We start from the raw sequence: 21962 nt of genomic DNA on the forward strand, positions 1-21962 counted from the left end.
CCTCCCATGCCCTCCCAGGGTGCGTGCAGCAGTGGGAGCTGCCCCCCCTCCCTGCATTCTCCGGACGAGCTGCTCGCAGCTCTGTCCCATGCTCCACCCCAGCTGTTCAGTGCCTGCCCCTGCCCCAGCCTCACTCCCTCCTTCACCAGGGCATTTATTGGTCACATTATCAACCATATCAGCAAAAAAAAACAAACAGTTGCCGATACTGTCAATTTTCCTTATACTGGTGCTGATCCAATATGGGACCGATGTATCAATACACCTCTAGTAATTAACTGTACTGTTCAATCTGTTCACAATATCAATTTCCTGGGTTGCTTTCAATAGTCACCAGGAGATTGATACCAATCCCAGGAGACTCCTGGCCAATCCAGGAGGGTTGGCAACCCTAGGGGTTAATACAGGGCAGATTTAAGGAGCCAGTGTGTATTGGAGTTCAGCAAAGCCCAGGATCTCCATCAAGGTAAGTTTCCAAGTGCCCCAAGGGCCCTTAGATTGTGTCACTGGCAATGTATTTTGGGCCTTTAACACTTGTTGCTCATATGTAGTATGGTGTGGTGATTAGGCCCGAGAGAAAGGAGCAGGGGTGTTGTCTAAACCAGCATTTCCCAACATTTTAGATTCCATGGCACACCGGCCAAAAGCAGAGTTGGGGGGGGTTGGGAAACCAGTTGGGAAACGCTGGTCTAAACACAGACTGGGTCAGGGTTTAGGAGCCAGGTTACCAGATCTAAGGAGGGAAACCCTGCGGCAGAGTCCAAAAACACAGGCCAAGTCAGAGTCCAGGAACTGGATACCAAATTACCAGATCCAAGGGAAAATCCGCAAGCCAGAGTCCAAAAACAGCTAAGCAGTGACAGGAACCAGGAAAGCCAGAGCACAGGAAGAGAGAGACTTACCAAAGCAGACCTTGACTTAGAGTCTCTTGCCATAGCTGGAGATAAATGAAGAAGCTGCTCTCCCAGCAGTCAAGCAGGAGGCCCAGACAGTGGCCAGCTAGAGTGAGTGGGGTTTGGGCTGCCAGTCAAAGCCTCAGGCAAGTGTGGCCCACTAGGCCATTGGCCCAGGCTGGACTGCCTGTCCCTGACATGGTGGCCCTCTTTCTTGGATCTTGTGAGTGTATTTTTACAATCTTTGCAGTGGCAGGACACTGACAGCCCCTGTCACCCTGATTTATCTTTGGCATGTTAGGGTGCTATTGGTGTTTTTGGGTACCTTTTAGTTGTGTGACAGGATTGATTTGTATGATTTCAGAAATAGCATAGACAATTTCTCATATGGGACGATTTGGACAGGGATGAGTCTGCAGTGAGCAGGGAGCTGAGCTGGATGAATTGGGGTTCCTTTCAATCCTACTTTTCTGTGATTCTGTAAGTTCATGCTGACTCACAAGTCTGGATAACAACTGCAGAACATGGGTGCATTCACACTGCAAATATCTCATAGTAACAGAGTGTTTCCACCAGCAATTTGGCCTTCTCATCCCCATGACAGATGCCAGAAAGAAAGTCTGGCTATAAATCTAGAAACTCCAGGGTCAGGTTTGGGGTGGTATAGCTCTATACAGACTAGAAATAAATTAGAGAAAATGATGAGTGGCGACGACTGCATGTTGTTTTGAAAATATACAGCTACATAAATGCCAACAGCTGTCAACTAAGGTAGGGGTGTTCATCTCTGGTCCACGGCGCCATGTCATCCAGCCCACAGGATTTCCCCTGGGTCTGAAAAATTGGCAGTGGGCTAGTGGTGGCACTACTCCCCTACTGCCAAATCTCTGGACCTTTGGGGACCCCGAGTCCTCCACAGGGCTGGGCAGGGGCAGTGCTGGGCCCCCAGAACACAATTGGGGCATTTTTCCACTTACCCATCTGGGCATTTTTCCAGCTTGTGGGTCATGATGATGAAACTGAAGGACCAGAACTGTTACCACCACAGAGAGGCCAACAATGACCATGATGCTTGCAAAATACTGAGCTGCAATTAAAAAAAAGAAAAGAAAGAAAAAAGCAGAGATTAATTTGCTTACAAAGCTCAAGGCAAAATCTGCAGTCCAGAATGCTGTGTTGTACCACCTAAGCACACCTGCCTCTTAACTGGACTGAAAATACTGCAGAGTTCCTGCAAAAAATGCCTGGATTTTTTTCTCTTAGTGGCTTTTCATCACAAAATGGATACTTCTGGATCTCGGCCAACTCTATTATGAATAATTTGTAGCTAGCACCCAGAGACCCCAACCAAGCTCCATGTATCCATTTGACGATACCAACCTCTCTTGTAAAGCATTCTGAGGTCTACCAATTGAAAGTGCTATACATGTGTTAAGTGTTATACCTTAGATACACACATGGCCTCCATTATTAACAGAGCACCTCAGAGTCTTCGGTGCACATACATTCCCCTCCCCCCGACCCCCTCCGCAAGGTGAGCAAGAAACAGATCCAGTGAAAGGATTAGGTGCAAGGCCTGTGGGATCCAGAGTTAGGAGTTGTGTTCTCTATGTGGCATATAGGGAGAGGTACCCCAGAAGGCTGATCCAAAAAATCCTACAGGCTGAGGACTATAAAATAGCTTCTATAAGAAGAAATGGGCACTGAGCCCACAATTTTGGAGTTGTAAGCCTATACAAAAGGAAAAGACAACACATATTTAATAGTGTAAAGCAGCAAAGGACCATAGGAGCTAATTAAGCACAGATTTAATTGCGCCAAAATGCCAGGCAGCATTACAGTCAAATGGTGCAAACTGAAAACGGAAAGCATTATTGAAACTGTAGATCGTGAGCCTCCCAACCTCCACCCCCATCCCCAGTAGGAGCTTGGAGGGAAAGTGGAGATTTTAATGATGACTCAAAGGGGAGTTCTGTCCCAGCCCTGTTCCGCTGCTGCTGCTCCCCATCAAGGCAAAGATCATGTTAACAGCAATGATTAATATAAATCATTATGTTGTCTTCACATGGGGATATAGCAGTTACAAGAGGCAGCACAGCTCATTTAGCCATGGCAAAATGAATGATGCGGACAGATTAAAAGAACCACCTTGCGGACTAGGAGAATAGACAACCCTCTCTATTACACTGATTTATTAAATGTGGAAGCAAAAAGGTAGTTTGACAATGGGTGCGAAAAAGAGAACAAACAGTGAGTTCAGGATTTAGACAAGTTCGCTGTTGACACCTGCTAAAGAACATAGAGAAAAGTGGACTGGAGCTGCTGGAGAATTTCAGTGGGGCTGGGGAAGGAGTTTTCTGATGCTGTCTATGGGTGAGCATAGGAAATGAATAACTGGGCCTAGCCCTGTTTGTCTCTTAGTTTGGGATATTTGTGCTAAAGTATTGTTTTGAGTTTAGAGGTAATACCATCATTGTCAGGTGAAAGAACTGTATCAAATGTGACAGGGACATGGTGGGGCCACTCTGACCAGAACCATGGTTGTGGTGTGGTGTGTTGGTAAAACTAGGTTGAAGGAAAGATTTTAATTCTGTATAAGAAATGGTTCCCAGAGGGAAAGGACTGCTATGGGCTCATTCAGAGCTGACTTGGCTCCAAGGCAGTAGCAAGAGCAGAAGTAGCAGAGAACCAGAGATAGAGGGCTCTACTGATGGCTTTTCTACCCAACACCATCATCACAATCACTTTGGCTGGTAAACCCTGGAGCAACCCAACCCATACTGGGCTTTAAGTGTGCTTGCCCAAATTTTTAATTCTGCCAACCTTTGGCAATCAACGTGAGTAGGACATTGGGGGGGGGGGAGGGGTAGGACATGGGGAGCAGAGCAAAACTCATGTCATGTGTATGTGTTAAGCCAACGCGGGGTCAAAACTGCAGGCATACTAGCCCCTGCTGAGGCCAGAAAGCCTGCCAAGTTTCAAGGAGATAGGTACAGGGAGTTTGGGGGAAATGTACCCCAAAATCCTAAAACCAAAAGTCATGTCACGTATACGTGTTACACCACAGTGGGGTGAAAACTGCAGGGGCGGTAGCCTCTGGTGTGGCCACGAAGCCTGCCAAGACAAGGAAATAGATGCAGGGGTTTGGGGGAAACTGCATCTCAAGCTGCGGACAAGCAAAACTCATGACATGCGTGACACTGTGTGTGTTAAGGCGCAGCAGGGTGAAAGCTGCAGGCCTGCTAGCCCCTGCTGAGGCCACAAGGCCTGCCAACCCCTAACCTTTCAACTACTGCAGGCCTAGCTCCTAAGCCCTGCTATGACTGCAAAGCCTGCCAGCTGTCAAGGAGATAGGTGCAGGGGGTTCTGGGGCCCTGCACCCCTAGCTGCTGACAGGCAAAACTCATGACATGTGTGCTTGTGCAACTGCTGCCTCTCATCAGGCAGCAGGACTGAAGATCCCCTATCATTTCCACCACAGACCTGGGGATAATAATTGACCACAGTATGAACAACAGCTGGCAGTGCAATGCTGTAGCTAGCAGGGCCAACAATACCCTGGCATGCGTCAATTGATGCATCTCCAGCAAAACCATTGCAAAGAAGTGATTCTCCTGCTCTACTCGGCTCTTCTCAGCATTGGTGAGACCGCAGCTGGAGTACTGCGTCCAGTTCTGGGCTCCACACCTTAACAAGGACAAGGTAAAGCTTGAGAGAGTCCAGAGAAGGGCTAACCATATGATCAGAGACTTGCATGGCAAGCCATACAAGGAAAGGCTGAGGGATCTGGGACTCTTCAGCCTGAAAAAGAGAAGGCTGAGAGGGGACTTGGTAGCAGCTTACTTGGTAGCAGAAGCATACATCTAGGGCTCAGTGAACAACTGTTCACCAGGGCACCCTTGGGGAAAACTAGGAGCAATGGTCACATCTATGAATCTATGAATCTATGTCACAGTCTGGACACCCTAGTTGTGAAGTAGTTTTTCCTAATGTTGAGCCTGAAACGAGCCTGAAACAATCTTCCAGGAGTTTGTGAAACTTCTTGAAACTTGGCACACATCATGCCCTCAGAAGCAGCTACCATTCCTACAAATTTCATCAATATCTGGCCAGAAATGACAGTTATAGCCTGTTTCGACCTTCCCCATTATATCCTATGGGGAATATAATGAGGAAACGTTGAAACAGGGTCGAAACAACAAAATGTTTCGACGGAACAAAACAGAACAGCCATTTCAACTCAAAACAAAAGTTGAAACAAAACACTGTTTTGTTGAAACGTCAAAATGCTGGTTGAAACGGAACACTTCTGTTTTGCACAGCCCTAATACACAGGATACATACACACCCAGAGGAAAACCATGGGACAGACACAGGACACACAGGATGGACACATGCAGAATAAACAGGACAGACACACACAGAGGGCACAGGACACACACACACAGGACAGACATACACAGGACAGACAGAATGGACACTCACACATGTACATGCACATGCACACACACCACCCAGGCCATCTGTTAAGTTATATATCTCATAACAGCTTATTGGAACACACATTGCTCTGGGTTTGTTTGGTTTTTTAAAATACTTTATAGTAGATGTTTGATTTTTAGTATACGATTTATTTCTTTATCTATAACTTGTTAAAATGATATCTTCTGAAAGATGTTGTGTGTGTGGCCCTTGACAGCTCACTAAATCTCATTAAGTGGCCCTCCAGCCCAAATAATTGCCCACCCCTGGGCTAAGGGAACTGTAAACAGGCCCAGGAAGGCCAGAGGTGGTAGAAACCAGTAGAACTGAGCAGGATCCTGGGAAGGGCTCTTAGGAAGGCTCGCCCCCCTGCAAATCAATTGTAATAGAGTTTTGGTTGTTGGATTTTGTGCTGTGAGGCATGGGAGTGACTGAATGGGGGAACGAGGACACTGAGGGCAGCTGGGGATGGTGCTGCCATCAAAAAAGGGATGTTAGAGACTGGGGATTCAGCCAGATGGTCTAATGAACTAAACTGACCTGAGGGGCTGAGTGCCAAAGAGACAGAGTCAAGAAATCACTCTGGTGGTCTGCGTGGGGCAGGCTCCTAAGTTTTAAATAACATCTAAGGCATGGCAGGCAAGCACAGGGAGGTACCCTCATTAACCAGAGAGGAGAAGAGATAGGATTATAGTGGCTACCAGGAGGCACCACACCTGCCTTTAGATGGCACATCCTGTTATGCTGTCCTATTCAATTGTGTGTCCTATTCAATTCAACATATACTGAGTTCAACTGATAGCAGCATTGTCAGGAAATGTGCTCAGGAAGTGGGGGTTGGAAAAATATTAGCTTTCCAGCAAAAATCCTGGGGCAGTGCACTTTGATACACTGGCTTGGCCTCCTGCTGAGACTGCCGGACAAGGTTTCCCAGAAGGAATTTTGTCTCTAAGGGGAGAAGGTAAATAAAAAGACCCCAAGTTTAAAGAGGTAGAGTTTTAAGAGAGAGGCAGCTAATGGAAACTGGGTTCTTGAGAAGCCAGAACCTGCTGCTGTGTAGAAGCCTGGATAAAGCCAAATCTGCCAGGATCTGCAGTAGAAGGACGTTTAGATGGTAGGTAAGATAGAACATTTGCTTTAAGAAGGCTTTTTGGGATCACAGACTCTCAAAGTGAAGAACATAAATGCCCAAAGCTGATCAGACCTGTCCGAGGTGAGAGTGGCTGAGGCACAGGGCAGTGCATCCCAGGGCCTAGTCACAGAGTCCAATCTTGAGAGAAAAGGCCTCAGGCCTGCAGGGTGGTGCACTCACAGGGATCACGTATGTGTATCACCTTTCACCTGGACCATATCCAGCAGTGCTCTTCTCTTGTAGTTAGTTGCAGCATTTAATCACATCTGCTCCCCTCCTGAATATACTAGAGCACAATCTCCGCCAACCTTTAAGAAAACTATGACAAGAAAAAGGCGTCTCTTGTCCTGTCCTGCACACCACCTCCCAAAGAGCCACAACCTAGTGCCATTGAGCGCTTAGAAATTACCCCTCCAGCTGGCTGCCATAAAGCCTCTGTCACTGACTGACAAACCAGCCAGGGGTCTATGCTGCCCCTGTTGAAAACAAGAAACTCTAGAGCACAGCTTCCAGGGCTATTCGTTGCAGAGGCGGATAACATCCCTGCCTTGCTCAACCCTGACATGTCTGGGAAGTTTGGCTTGGCCGTAATATTGAAGAGTTCCTTGCCTGGAGCAGCACATAATGATCTGAGACGTCGCTTTTCACAGACCATGTGGAACTGCAGTGTTTCACTCTCCCTAGCAGAGCCCTGAAGCAATATTTAGTGAATACACACTGGTCTCAGACCTATGCCAGCATTACTGATGCTGCCACAGAAATAAAGAGGTTCTGGCATAATAAGGCAGTAACTCCAAGCAAACACAGTTAAATGACAACCAAGAGGTTAATGTTAGCCTCAATTCAGACTTCAAAATAATGGTTTATCAAAGCTTGCTCAACAGATAAGAATAAAAGAAGAATGTTAACAAAAGCCTCATTCTTCTCCCACTGAAATTAGTGTCTTCCATAAGAAGTACTTCTCTGTCCCCCATCACCCTAGTAGATGGCAATTTTTAATTCTTTAATCACCACTGCATCCCCATAAGTAGGCAGGGCAGAATTTGATTGTGTTTTTTTTTTTTTATAATTTTGCATTTGTTTTAATTTTTATCCATTTAAATTTTCAGGACTGTGCAAAATTAGGGGTAGGGGGACCGAAAAGTTATTAATCACCATATACTAATATTATAGTACAATTTAACCACCCACCACAACAAATGTATCGACTGTATGACTGCTGCCAGCTGAGCGGCAGAGCTGCAATCAGTCTTGGCTCCACTCACCCATAGCTCCCTCATCCACTTTGTTACTTCCTCCTCCTTTGTCCTCTGCCCCTGGGGTTTCTGGGAGTTGCAGTCCAAACTACAGTCAGCACAGTTTTGTAGGACTGCTTGCCCTGTCATCATACACTTGATCAACCATCATTTTTCTTATGTCTCCTTTCTATTAATTTGGATTATTAATGGTGGAAATATTTTTTCATCGGTTTATGAGCATGAGGTAAAATTTACATTTATCACTGTCTACTACTAAAAAATCAAATCCTGCCAAACCTACCCATAAGATAGGAAATTTCCATTATCCCTGTTTTAGAGACAGAGACAGTGAGCATGTCTACACGAGTAGTGTTGGCAGGCATAAACCATGATGCTAACACTACTGCGCAGTAGCAACAACTACTGCACAGTAGCTTGTTGCTACTGCACAGTAGGGTCAGAAACGACCTGTGTGCTCTCAGGACTGTGCAGTAACAGCAGTTATCACACAGTCATTTAATACTCATTTAATAATACGCAGTAACAGCTGCACAGTTGGGCACACATGTAGACACATCCAGTAGATACAAAAAGAGTAAGTGTGTGGCCACATGAGTAAGATACCCTGAGATAAACTAACGTGTGCATTTATAGCATATCACTATTCTGCAGTGTGTGTAAGGTCTTCTCCTGTGGGAAATATGAAGTAACTTACTCCACTTCCATTGAGCAGTGAACTGCCTTTTGCTGACTGCAAAAGAATAATGACACAGAGTAGCTAACAGTGCTGTCAGTTTACACATCAGCTGACCTCACAGTGACATGCTCATAGCACTGTACCTTTAATGACATGCCCAATGCCACACAGGAAATCTATGGCAGAGCAAGAAATTGAACCTGGGTTTCCCAGGCCAGCCCGTAGTACTGCATCACCCTTCCTCCCTAGCATTTTAAAGTAATCATCCCCTGAAGTATATACAGTTAGGACTTGAAACTGCTCCTGATTTTTCCTATACAACACCCCAGGCAAAGCTTTTGGAAAAACATTTTACCAGAGAGGTCAGCACCTACTAAGAAGGGCAGGATTTTCCAAAGAGCTCAGTTCCCTGCATCTACCACTGAAAAATCTAGTTACTTATTTAGGTGCTGTAACAAGGTTAGGCATCCACAGGCACATCTACACGTTCATTAATGTGCCTTAGATACTGCAAGTTTAGTACTTCATAAAGTACTAACTAAATGCACAGTACCTACACTTCCTGCACAGTAGCGCTGGTCCATGGCTATTTAGTGACTCTTACTGCACATTAGATTCATAACACTGTGCAGTATACTATTAGCACGGGTTTTGCCGTGCCACGCTACTGCACACTGGTATTAGGTGAATGTGCAATAAGTATCTCATGTAATCAGGCCCCTATTGCAAAGAGATGCTTGGGTGAGCAGTAATGCACCCTGAGAGAGGGCCCCCCATGGGAGTGACCCCTGCCTACACACAGCTCTCCCCCCTCCTACAGCTCTATAACAGGCAAGCCAGAGAAGACAGCAAGTTAAGCTCAGGATAGCAGAAGGGTAAGAACTCCAAAGAGATAGTGATGCACAGCTCCTAGTTGCCAGAGGCTGCTGAGTAAGCAGCAGGAAGGACTGGAAGCAGAATAAATGTGGGGGTGTAGTGACACAACCCATTGGATAAGGAATTTGGAAAGGGACGAACAGCTGGATATCACTGCCCTTGGGATTGTGCAAAAGCCTTGGGGGAGTATGACAAGCAAAGTATTCACTGAAGTCTGTCACTGTGGAATGGTGAGCAGGATTTTAGCAGGAACTTTATTATAGGAACAGCTCCCTGTTACTCAGTGAAGACAGTAAGATTGGCTGAAAACTCTAATGTGAACAGAAACATCTGCTACAGTGGCAGAATTGGAAGGAACATGAACATGCGTGAACAGGAGCTGTTGGGCATTAGTTTCTTTCTGAAAAATCTGGCTATCTTGCACTCAATTCTAAAAATATTGGTCTGCGAGTTTTATTAACAGGTTTCAGTGTAAACAGGAGTTAACAGGGAGATATAATAATGAGTTAGCTTCTCATCTAGGGAAAATCAGCAAAGCTGTCCTGAAGCCAGAGCACCAATAGCCTACTGCATTCAGCAGTGCCAAATCTGGCCAAGAAACTAATTTACACCTGCTCCTATAAGCAGTAGTTTACCTAGATTTTTCTGCCAGCTATAAGCTCTTTGGGAGAATCAGGATAGGCACGGCATATTAGCAGCCACCACTCCCCCACTGCCAAATTTCCAGACCCATGGGGATCCTCATGGGCCAAATGAGATGGCTCCATGGGCTGCATTTGGCCTGTGGGCCGGAGGTTGAGCACCTCTGGACTAAATAGACAGAAGCACCTAATGATATGGCTTGCCTTTATTGCACTCTACAGGGGACCTAATGTGTGGCAGAGCAGTGTTAATAAATGGGTAAAGGGTGTATGCAACACAGGGTGCAATGAATTATTGTTCCTTTCCCACTGGAGTAATCTGGAACTTGCTTCAGGCCCTTGGGAGCCTGGGCAAGCTTGGGAGCTCCTTTGTTATTTGCACACAGCCTCTCCCACAGATCAAGCTTCCTTGGGAAAAAAATTAAAACAGAAGGAGGAAAACATATTTTCTTCCCCACTTTCCCCTACTCCCACCAGGAATGCTACTGGCTTCTGAGTTTTATGAAGCGGTTGCCTTCGTTTGAGGCACTGGGACACTGTCAACAGCTAAAGCTGGAGGTGTTTGACTGAGGTGTGTGGGTTGGTATGGACTTGGCGTGGTTTTGCCTTTCTATTTAGAGTGGGGCACAGCCCTTTCCCAAGGAGCATGCATTGACTAACTGATATCCTGTTCCTGCAGTGGCAGGGCATTGGTAGTACCCTCATCTCCCCAGCTTTTACTTGTGACATGGTATAGTATGTACCTGTGCTTCAGATATTGTTCCTCATAGTTATAGTGGAGGATTTGAAGTGGTGATTCTGGGGATGTCCTTGGGTAAGTGGTTGCTTGTGAATGCACAGAACTGAACTCACTGGCCCAAGAGGCCCCTTCCAGTTCTGTATTCCTGTTTATGTCTCTAAAGGAAGTAAAGCGGCACTTAAGCTATTACACTTATTGCAGATACAGACAGGCAGGGCCTGACTACTATACAACCTCCTTGGCACAGCTTATCACAATGGAAGATTAAATTAATGAAATACCATCTTCTGAAAAATTCTAGAACCCACTGCTCTGACTTTTCTGGGACCCTGGCATCTGGAGCTGATGGAAGCCCCACTGAAATTGTCAAGTGGGGGGAGAGGAACTCACATCACAGCTCCATGGCCTCAGCTTAAAGATTTGGAAGAATGAGGAAATCCCAGATGATCTCAGGGATGCCATGACCATGGCGATCTTTAAGAAAGTAGACAGGTCTGACTGTGGAGGAAAGGTCACTGCAAGATCCCTCCTGAGCCATCTCCTTCCACTTGCTGAAGAGCTCCTCCTGGAACCTTGGTGTGGGTTTAGGGCACCACAAAGCACAACTGACATGATCTTCACTGCTCACCAACTGCAGTCATTAAGCTTCAGCACACTCATGATGCTGTACTGTGTGCTTACCAGAAGCAGATCTTCAGGTAATCATTGGCATCTTTACTGAGGCATACAAGAAAATAGGATTGACATTTAAAATTCAGTAGACTAAGATCCTCCATCTACAAGCTCTTCATGAGCAGTCCCCAGCTCTGGGAATTCAGATTTACAGTGAGACTCTGGAGGACACTGAGTATTTCCTTTATCTAGGAAGCCATCTCTTACAGAAGGCTAACATTGACAAAGAAATCCAGCATCGCCTCAAATGTGCAAGTGCAGCCTCCGGATGCCTGAAGAAATGGGTGTTCAGAGATTGCAACATCAAATTTGAGACCAAGCTTATGGTTTATCAAGCAATCATAATCCTTATCTTACTGAATGGAGCTGAGATGTGGACAACGTACGGGAGACACCAAGTTGGTAGAGAAGTACCATCAATGCTGCCTGCAGAAGATCCTTCAAATTCAGTGGGAAGACAGATGCACCAACATTAGCATCCTCTTGCGGCAAACACAACAAGCTTCGAGGCAATGATCATCCAACATCAACTTCGCTGAGCCAGCCACGTCACTCAGATATCTGACTCCAGACTCCCAAAGCAAGTTTTATTCTCCCAGCTCAGTCAAGGAGAAAGGGCTTCAAGGACAACTTGAAAAAAATGCAACATTGACATCAATTTGTGGGAGACAATCTCCCAGAACTGCCCCAAATGAAGGAAGAGTCTGCTGCAAGGATTTCAGTATGTTGAAACCTCATGACAACAGGAGATGGAAAAGTAGGAGTGGCAGAAACAGCATGTTGCAGATCAAACTATGAATCCAGAGCCATCCACCACACACGGAAAAACATGTCCGAGTTGCAATAGAACCTGTCGATCCCAGATTGACCTGCTCAGCCGTCTTCGGACCCACAGAAAAGGCAGTCATGGAAGACAATCACCCTCAAGTGCGAAGGATTGCCAATGGACACAGAACCTAGTGGTTGGTGTCGATAAACAAACCTTGCACATTCAGTCACAGATAATGGAGCAGCATGTAGTAGAGGTTTGCCACATTTGCCACTAATTGTTCCCACAAACTGTTTTCTTGTTGGCTTAGAGACTTTCAGTGTGTCAAGGTTGTGAAAATGTGGAGACAGGTGGTCCTTGAATGTGTGTGTGCATGCACTGAATTATCAGTGTGGCCCAGGTAACATTGGTGGTGTTTGAGTCTCCAGGCCCCGAGACTTGGCTTTGCACTGATCAGATAGATTGGGCACTATTGGTGCTGCTTCACCCAAGCTTCTCAATGTCTCGGTGCCTCATTTTCTACTTTTGTACGTGTGTGTGTGGGGCAGGGGCGGGATAGGAAACTGCTGTGACAGCATGGTAGATTCCTGGATACAAAATTCTTGATTAGTGATGATAAGCCATTCTTCTCACACTTTCACAGTACGCACTTTTCCAGGGCAGTTTCCTAAGGATGAAATAGGCACATAAATGCAGATGATTTCTTTCTAGCTTGAGGTACTAGCCTTCCTAAGGCAGTGTTGCTTTCCTTTTATTGCTAAAGGAGGCATGATGTGGCACAGGTAGCTGCTTTCACATCTGGGGTTTTCATAGATTCATAGATTGCTAGGGGCTCGAAGGGACCTTGTAGATCATCAGGTCCAGTCCCCCTACACTAGGCAGGAAAAGACAACTGGGGTCAAGTGACCCCAGCGAGGTGACTGTCTAGTCTCCTTTTGAAGATTTCCAGGGAAAGTGACTGCACCATGACTGGAGGGAGTTTATTCCACAGTCTGGACACCCTGACTGTGAATGAGTTTTTCCTGGACTTGAGCCTGAAGCGGCCTTCCAGGAGTTTGTATCCATTGCTCCTGGTCTTCTCCAGGGTGCCCTAGTGAACAGCTGTTCACTGAGTTCTTGATGTACTTCCCTGATGTAATGGTAAGCCGCTACCAAGTCCCCTCTCAGCCTTCTCTTCTGTAGGCTGAAGAAGCCCAAGTCCCTCAGCCTCTCCTCATATGGCTTGTCTTGCAAATCCCTGATCATATGGGTGGCTCTTTTCTGGACCCGCTCAAGTTTTTCCATGTCCTTGTTGAAGTGCGGTGCCCAGAACTAGATGTAGTACTCCTGCTGTAGTCTCACCAGCGAGGAGTACAGTGGGAGTATTACTTCCTTAGTTTTGCATGAGATGAAACAGTTAATGCATGCCAGCGTGTTGTTTGTCCTGGCAAACAAAAAAAACCCTGGATGGTTGGCATGAGCCCCTGCAGTGCTGGAAGTACATCATATGCTGAGGTAACAGCAAGGGTTTGTCAGTAATCACCAACAACAGCTATTCAATCCTTACAAAGGTGCTCTTACCTTGTGCCACGTATGCCTGAGTTGATAAGCCCATGAGCCTAGTGTGGGTAAGGCAGAGCAGTTTCTGAAGCTAGTGCCATGCAATGGAATGATTTGGCGTGTATCATGTCTGACTAGCTGACTCCTGAGTCCAAATGACCAAGAACCTCTTAACAGCTGGGTCAGCTGGGGAGCAGACTGCAGCAAGAGTCCAGAGCAAGGCTTGAACTCTAGCCTCAGGAGCTGTCAGAAGATGGCTGAGGCACTGTGAATATGAGAATAAGATGGGAATAACTTGCAAACCAGACTTGTTGAGATGGAATGGGTAAAGTAACCTATTCTGACATTGTGAGCTATTGCTGGACTTCAGAGAAATGCCTAAGGATTTGTTTGGAGACACTGGGAAATCTGTGATGACTTACAGTGGCTGCAGATCTGCTACATGGGATGTGTGCTACGTTTAGTGTGCTGTACGAAACTAGAACCTTAACAGAGGCAAAAAGATTCCAGTGGGGTGTTGAGAATTTCTTTGACTTCTTTACTGATTAGGCTGGTGATGAATAAATGACCAGTCCAATAAATCAGTCAGGTTTGTCAGTCATAAATTATTGAAGAAAGCCAACAGTCTCTCCATTGTAATTAACTACTTTTTTATAATTGTTATCCCCACCCCCATTCTAAAATGCACTACTGTTCAAAATGGGATAAATCACACAATCTCAGGAGAAGGGAGAAGTGATCAGACGCCCTCAAAGAACAAGGGTGAGAACAGAGGGTTTTGAGAGTGAACACAGAGACTTCCTCTTTAGGAAAGACTTGTAGGCCGCATATACACATATGTGGACGTTTGGTTCCCAGGGGACAAGTAGCAGTGGCGCACCTTGTGCTACTGCTAGTTTTCCCCAGGGAACGCCTGTGCCACGCACCCTCTGGCGCACGGCAGGTTACCCCAGGTGGGGTAGGGGAGGCTGAGGCCAACATTGTGCTGCCTCCACCAGCCTTACCTGGGGTCCTGGGGGCCTCCCAGGGCTACAGCAGCAGCGATCCTGCTGCTTGGAGCCTGGCCGGCAGCCACAGTGCAGCTCCAGCCATCCAGGCTCTAGTTTTGAGTGGTGCATGCTGCCTTTGCATACACCACTACGCTTTTTTTTTGCGTAGGTTATTTTGACCCCTGGATATCCAGGGGTCAATAAAAAAACCCTGTGCTGCTCCCTTGCAGCACAGAGAACAGCTGAACACGCAGTATAGGGCGCTGCAGATGTGTCTGCAGGACCAAATACCGTACAGCCACGGTCATCTGGATGTGGCTGTAGAATTCATGAACTACAGTGTATATAGTTACATGGTTTCATAGTTTTCATGGTTTCATAGTTTTCTACAGATGCATCACAAGCAGGTCCAAGGAGGTGATCCTTCCCCTATATGCGGCATTGGTCAGGCCACAGTTGGAGTACTGTGTCCAGTTCTGGGCACTGTACTTCAAGAGGGACGTGGCTAGCCTTGAGAGGGTCCAGAGGAGGACCGCTTGTATGGTCAAGGGGCAGCGGGGCAGGCCCTGCGAGGAGAGGCTAAAGGGCCTAAACCTATTCAGTCTCCACAAAAGAAGGCTGAGAGGGGATCTGGTGGCTGTTTACAAACTCAGCAGGGGGGACCAGTGAGAATTGGGGGAGGCTCTGTTCCCTTGAGCACCACCTGGTGTTACTAGGAATAATGGCCACAAATTGTTAGAGAGAAGGTTCAGGCTGGACATCAGGAGACATTACTTTACAGTCAGGGCTACCAGGCTCTGGAATGGGCTCCCAAGTGAGGCGGTGCTCTCTCCTACCTTGGGAATCTTCAAGAGGAGGCTGGACAGATATTTGGCTGGGGTGATATGATTTGGCAGGGGTGATATGACCGCGGCACCCATTCCTGCCCGGAGCAGGGGGTCGGACCTGGTGATCTGTTTAGGTCCCTTCCAAACCTAAGCACTATGAAACTATATGTTATAGGTATATGTGACAGAGCTCTAATGACACAGTCCAACTCTAATTTCTTACTTCTTCTCTTTTTCTTCATGTAATATGGTCTGCCAGGGCCACGTGTTCAGGGTCTGTTAGGCATCACGTCATAGATAATGATATTGTTATTATTGATGGAAAATACTAGAATCATCGGTCCCCTGCCATAAGGAAAGACGTTTTTCCTTATGTCTAGCTTAAACTTTTCCTCAACTAGCTTGTACCCATTGGACCTCATCCTCCCAGGGAGTGCTCTTCTGAAAAGTTTATGTCTCAGATCCTGGTGTTCTCCCTTGACATATTTGTAGGTAGCTATCAAGTCGCCCCTCAGCCTTCTTTTACTCAGACTGAACAAATCCAGATCCTGAAGTCTCTCCTCATACAGCCTAGCCCCCAGGCCCTTGATCATATGAGTGGCCCTTCTCTGCACCCTTTCAAACTTGTCCACACCCTTCTTGAAGTGCAGTACCTGGAACTGGACACAGTACTCCAGCTGTGGCCTCACCAATGCCGAATAGAGGGGGAGGAGCGCCTCTCTGGATCTATTGGCAACACATCTGCTGATGCACACCAGAGTTCTATTTGCCCTGTTGGCAACTTATCACTCTGATGGCTCATATTCATCCTCTGGTCAGTTGTCACCCCCAGGTCCCTTTCGGATGCAGTGACAGCCAGTGGACCATCACCCATCGTATAGATATGGTGAGGGTTCTTCCCACCCAGATGAAGGACCCAGCACTTGTCCCTATTGAACCTCATCTGATTGTGTTCAGCCCATAGGACCAGCCTGTCAAGGTCATCCTAGATCTTTGTCCCATCCTCGGATGTGCCTGCTTATCCCCACAGCTTGGTATGATCTGCAAACTTAATCACTGCGCTTTTCACTCCCTCATTCAGGTCATTGATAAAGATGTTAAAGGGCATGGGTTCAAGCATTGATCCCTGGGGGACACCACTGGAGATGGCACTCTAGGATGAGGCCACCCCATCAGTGACTTGCACTGGGATTGGCCACTGAGCCAGTTCCCAACCCACCTCACTGAAGCATGGTCTAGGCCAGTACTCTCCAACTTAATTGAGAGGATGTCATGGGATATCGAGGGCCTTGCTGAATCTAGGTAGATGATGTCCATCTCCTATCTCTTGTCTGGCTGGTTAGTTACCTGGTCATAAAAGGACACCAGGTTTGTTAGGCATAACCTCCCCTCGACAAAGCCATGCTGGTTGTTTCTCAGTACCCCACCAGTTGCCAGCTTGTGGTTGATGGCCTCCTTGACAATTTTTTCAAAGACTTTTCCCAGGACCAAAATCAGACTAACCGGTCTATAGTTATCAGGGTGGTCCGTCTTTCCTCTCTTAAAGATGGGTACTACATTAGCCCATTTCCAGTCATTCGGGACCACTCCTGAGTTCCACAACTCTGCAAACAGCCTCACCAGAGGCACCGCTATGAGCTCGTCCAGATGCAGGTCATCTGGCCTAGTCAACTTGAAAACGTCTATATGATCTAAGAGTATCTTCACCTATTCGGTACTGATTTTATGTGAACTGGTGTCATCGCCATATTCTCTGAGTCTCTGGACAGGTGATGAGTTCTCACCTGGTTTCAGGAATACTGATGCGAAGTAAGTATTAAGGAGCTCTGCCTTTTCATGGGGATCAACTGTGGGCTGTGACTCTTCTCTGGATGCCGAACCGTTTTTCCATTGCATGTATACTTCTTTTTTCTATTTGAGAAGTTCCTTAATGTGTCTGTTGAGCCAGGCATGGATTTTAGCCCCTTTCCCTCTTTTTGACTAGTCAGACTTTCAGTAATAGCTAAAGGTTCTGGATGCCTCAGGCTTTGGATGTTCAACTTGAGATACGCTAAAGGTTTTCAGAGACAACAGCATTTTCCCTCTCTATGGACTCTTAAGTTGAACCAGTTTTGAAAGCTGGTATTGCCAGGAAGATCTACAGTCCTCTGGTAAACTTGTACAGCCACCTGAATTACACTTGGCTATTCCCCTACTTTGTCTGGGTATTAGGAAGAGTCTTCCTGCTGAGCGACACTGTTTGGAACTCCCATTTGGAGGAGCCATGAAATATTGTCCCCTTTTCATGAGGAGGTTCCCTGAAAAGAGCAGGAGTACGGAGTGGAGAAAAGTGATGGAAGGAAATGGAGAGGAAATTAAGCAAAATGCCTCTTTCTTTGATTGCTTGGACTCATTCTTAAGTAATTTCACCTCATGGCCTGAAGAGATAGAGAAGGCTTTATCAAGGATCAGGAGGAAGAAGAGATCCATATAACAAATCTTTCAGAGGCTCTTACCAAGGCCACCTTTTGGCTGAGGTGGGAGGGGAGGTATCTGAGGCACTGCTCTCTATCCAAAGAATCTGAGAGTAATTCTTCACTCTTGGAAGTGAAGCTGGCAAAGTCCTACTGACTTCACCAGTGCTGGTATTTCACCCTCTGTCTTTTTCTCCAGTTAAAGTCAGCAGGCTCCTGGGATGATATTTAGTCCCATCACTGTTTGATTGATCCCTGGGATTATAACCTGATTGTTGAAGAACACTTCAGGATCAAAGAGGAAGATGGTGCCAAGGACCCCTGAGTCACTTAAGAGGCTTTCAGTGTACCCATTTCTGCTGCTGAAGAGTTCATGACTTTCTAAAGACCTAATCACATGAAGTTTCAAGCTCTATACCAGTTTCTATTGATTTTGGGAGTGCAGGGTAGTAGCACCTCAGGCAAATATTGTACTTGGCACTTGTCTGGTCTGCATCCAAAACCTATGCTCTCAGACCCCAAGAAGATGGAAAGTCAGGGTATCATGTAGCTTGTTCTGACCTGCTATGAAAAGCTGGAACAGGCACAGTAAAGGGAGTCTGTGGAGGAGAGAAATATCAATGATTTATGGCAGGGATGTCAAACTCACCTTGCTTCCCAGGCCAGATCTAGATATGGTGGTAATGTGGTGAGTGGCAGTTGTCACAGGGGTTAACAAAGCCTATGTTTGCCCCTCACCACTGACACAAATCTCCAATGGGGCACTGTGCCCAGGAAGTTGGTGGTGGACCTCACCCCTGGTTATACGACCTCTGGATTCAAAGCCTCTGTATAAGCCCCCATGTCATATAATATGACTCATGGGCTAGATCCAACCCCTGGGCCATAAATTTAGCACCCAAATCTATAGTGTTTGCTCCAAGCACAATCCCTCTACTGTCCTGTGTGTGTCTGCCTTTAAAAAAAAGCAGCAGCATTCAACCTTAAAGTTGCCATGATACAAAGGTCATAGATTTAAGCTTCTTTTTTTCCCTGCAACCATGTGGACTAGAATATTTGCTTTTTATAAGAAATGAAAACTGAAGTTCTCATGAAATCATGTGATGCCAGGAGTTGGGGCTTTAAGAAGAACATAAAATATCATGAAACTCACGATAAGTTATGAGTGTTAGCAACACTGGAGAAGTTCCATTGTTCTAAGGGAAAGCCAGGGAATGGAAAGAGGCCTGGATATAGAGAGCTAATGGAGGGGCAAGGAGAAGAGCACTTCTTTTATTGGAGACACTGCCTCATCTCCACTGAAAAAGGAATCAATCACAGAGAGACAGAGAAAACTGAAGAGGCTAGAATGGCACAAGTGGTTGAGAGATGGGCAGAGGACATCAGAGGGAATGGTGGTTTAATCTCACATTTTTCCCTCTTAGGCAAAACCGTTGGTCCCCCATACTCATACCATTTAAAAGATGAAGTTCTAGGAACCAACAAGACAACTACTCAGCTTATGTCCCTTGGTAATGTATGCCATTGCACACCAATTACAAGCAATCACCTAAAATTTCTGAATTACAAGCAATCACCCAGTTACTAGCTTCTAACTTTCATCCATATTCAAATTACAGAACAAACACAGAGGGCATGAGGAGGACAAGAGTCTTCAAACGTGTTATAATAGAGACAGGAGCACTAAGCAAACATCCCAGATTTAGAAAAACATTCATGCCAGATGACTTCGTGAACTGAGGGGAATGCCCTCCATGGGATATCAAGAATTTTAGTGGACGGCATGTGATATTATGTCTGACAAAATCTTAACATTCCAAATAACTCCAACCAATGTCAGGTATAATTAACTGGGGAATTAACTAATAGCCCACACAGCAAGAGATGTCAGAACATTATAGTTTTAAGATTAGATTCCATTTCAATTTTAAACTTCCTTAGACATGAACACTTTTTTTAGCTACTCATAATTTCCTGCTACAAAATCCTTGAGGAATGAAACATTGCCTTTTAACCAAAAGTGATTGCTGTTTTGGAAAGCATTTGAGGATAAATGAGTTGTGTTATTATTTCCCCACATGTCTTGATTTGAAATATGGCCAATGGATAACTCCAAAATGACTGAGGACTTGCATTCATTTAATAGAACTCTTCAACATTGAAGGTTCAAAGTATTGTTGGAGGGAGAAGGATGGGAGGAATCAGCTCAGTCATTTTAAAGTTCTGAACTTTGAATTTGGGATTTGGTTCACAGGCAAAGGATCCTTGTATTCAGTTTTCTGAAGTGCTCTAAAAGCAAGTTCATCTCAGAGCATTGGTCACAGTCTGGGCTGGGGTTTGAGGCCAACCATCAGCTAAATGCTTATGTTAGCAGTGTCTATAAGTGAAAAGCTTCACTGAGTGAAAATTAAAGTTAAATGTTTTTCTTATGCAAGTATATTTTCTTTTGCTATCTTTATGTACTTAGGTCAAGGGAAAGATTCTCATTAATTATAATAAGCATTGGGTTAGATAACACTTAAGGACCATGATTGTTAGGCTATGGCCAAGAACCTGGGGGCCTCTGCCTGCCTAATATAGGTGCTAATCCTAGACTGCCACTTCTCTGGTTAACTAAAATGAACAAGTCAGACAGAAATCCTCAACTGGGTATAGCCATCTGCCCACTCCCTGCTGCTGTAGTGGCTGGCCAAGGTCAACTGACCTACTACACCTTCCTGTATAAACCCCTGAACTGAAAGAGGAGGTGCCTGGGTAACAGGGTGCAATTTGTATTCAGGTTGTTTTTCCCCTGCCTTGTGCCTCTACTGGCTCACTGACATTACTTACTTACTGACCTGGCTTGCCCTTGGACTCTGTTTTCTGTTTGACCCTTTGGCTTCTTAACCTGACTCCTGGCTTGGTGTCCTGCATACGCAACCTGACTTGCCTTCTGACTCCACACTTTGCCTGACCTGCTGCCTTCCTGACTTGGTTTCTCCTTCTGACCTCCTGGTTTCCTGACTGGTCAGTGCCTGGATTCCACTGATTCTTCCTGACCCAGGTTAGCACCTTGTTCCCTGAGTGGCCCCTGACCTGGTTCCCCATGATGCAGTATAACAGTGGCTAGGTTTTCAGAACATTAGTCTGACAGGGCACCTTTGGTGCCCGCCACTTTAAGAGGCTTGAGCAGGCTGTGGAGCAGCCAGCAGGTTTGGTGCAACCTAACAAGGTGGTCACATGACCACAGGAAGACTCCTGGATTGGAGGATGGGGTTGAGCAGCCTCAGTATAAACGCAGGCCTTCAGAGCTAAGCGGGCAGTTGCTATAGGAAGCCAGAGGGATAACATTGCCAGCTGGAACTGCTGCTCCCAGAACACCTGGAGGTCAGGGTAGGAACTATGGGAATGGAGGAGGTTCCTGATTCTGGGGAATGACCTAAAACTATACCCTGCTAGGGAAAGATGGTGTGGTGGGGCTGCCTGTGGCAGGGTGGTCCACAGGAAATACCACACCTGTGCCTCCCTAGTGAAAGGCAAGGATGGGTCACCATATAGCCTCAGCCCACATGACCTGGTGGGTTACCCCACAGAGGGGACAGGCAAGGGATCCAGGTATGTCAGCTGAGGCCCAAGGGTTCATAAGGCCTAGTAGCTCTGGTGAAGGGATGGAGTATTGGCCCTAGTGAAGGGGTGTGCAAGAGTGATTAGGCTGCGTAGAGTAGGGTCCATATGGCGGACCTGAAGGACTCCTTGTGGGCCGTGTAGAATAGAGTCCGTATGAGGGTGCCCAAAGGACTGTGCATAGGCTGGCCTAAATAGAAAGGGTGCTGTGTTTGGAGGGGCCCGAGAAGGTGGACCTGTATGGAAGTGTGAGGGTGAGCAGCTCAGTACCTACCCAAAGTAACCTTGCTGGCCCATGCTACGGCCAGGACCAGACTGGTTGAAGGGCCATAGTACTCATCACAAGGGGCAGCCAGAGGCTAGAGGCCAAGAATCCCAACTGGCCTAGATGTGAGGCCAGGGCCAGTGAGGC

At 46.4% G+C, this 21962-nt stretch overlaps 1 protein-coding gene across 2 annotated transcripts in view; it reads right to left on the minus strand.

Moving 5' to 3' along the window:
• Positions 1-21962, minus strand: part of LOC102561740 (neuronal acetylcholine receptor subunit alpha-7) — a 167998-nt gene that overhangs the window by 15263 nt on the left and 130773 nt on the right. For both annotated transcript variants that reach the window (XM_006276962.3, XM_019490637.1), the window contains one exon: positions 1871-1980. In XM_006276962.3, coding sequence (XP_006277024.1) covers positions 1871-1980 — 110 coding nt within the window. The remainder of the gene's footprint in view (positions 1-1870; positions 1981-21962) is intronic.

The sequence above is a fragment of the Alligator mississippiensis genome, chromosome 3 (assembly GCF_030867095.1).
Source record: "Alligator mississippiensis isolate rAllMis1 chromosome 3, rAllMis1, whole genome shotgun sequence".
Classification (NCBI taxonomy): domain Eukaryota; kingdom Metazoa; phylum Chordata; order Crocodylia; family Alligatoridae; genus Alligator; species Alligator mississippiensis.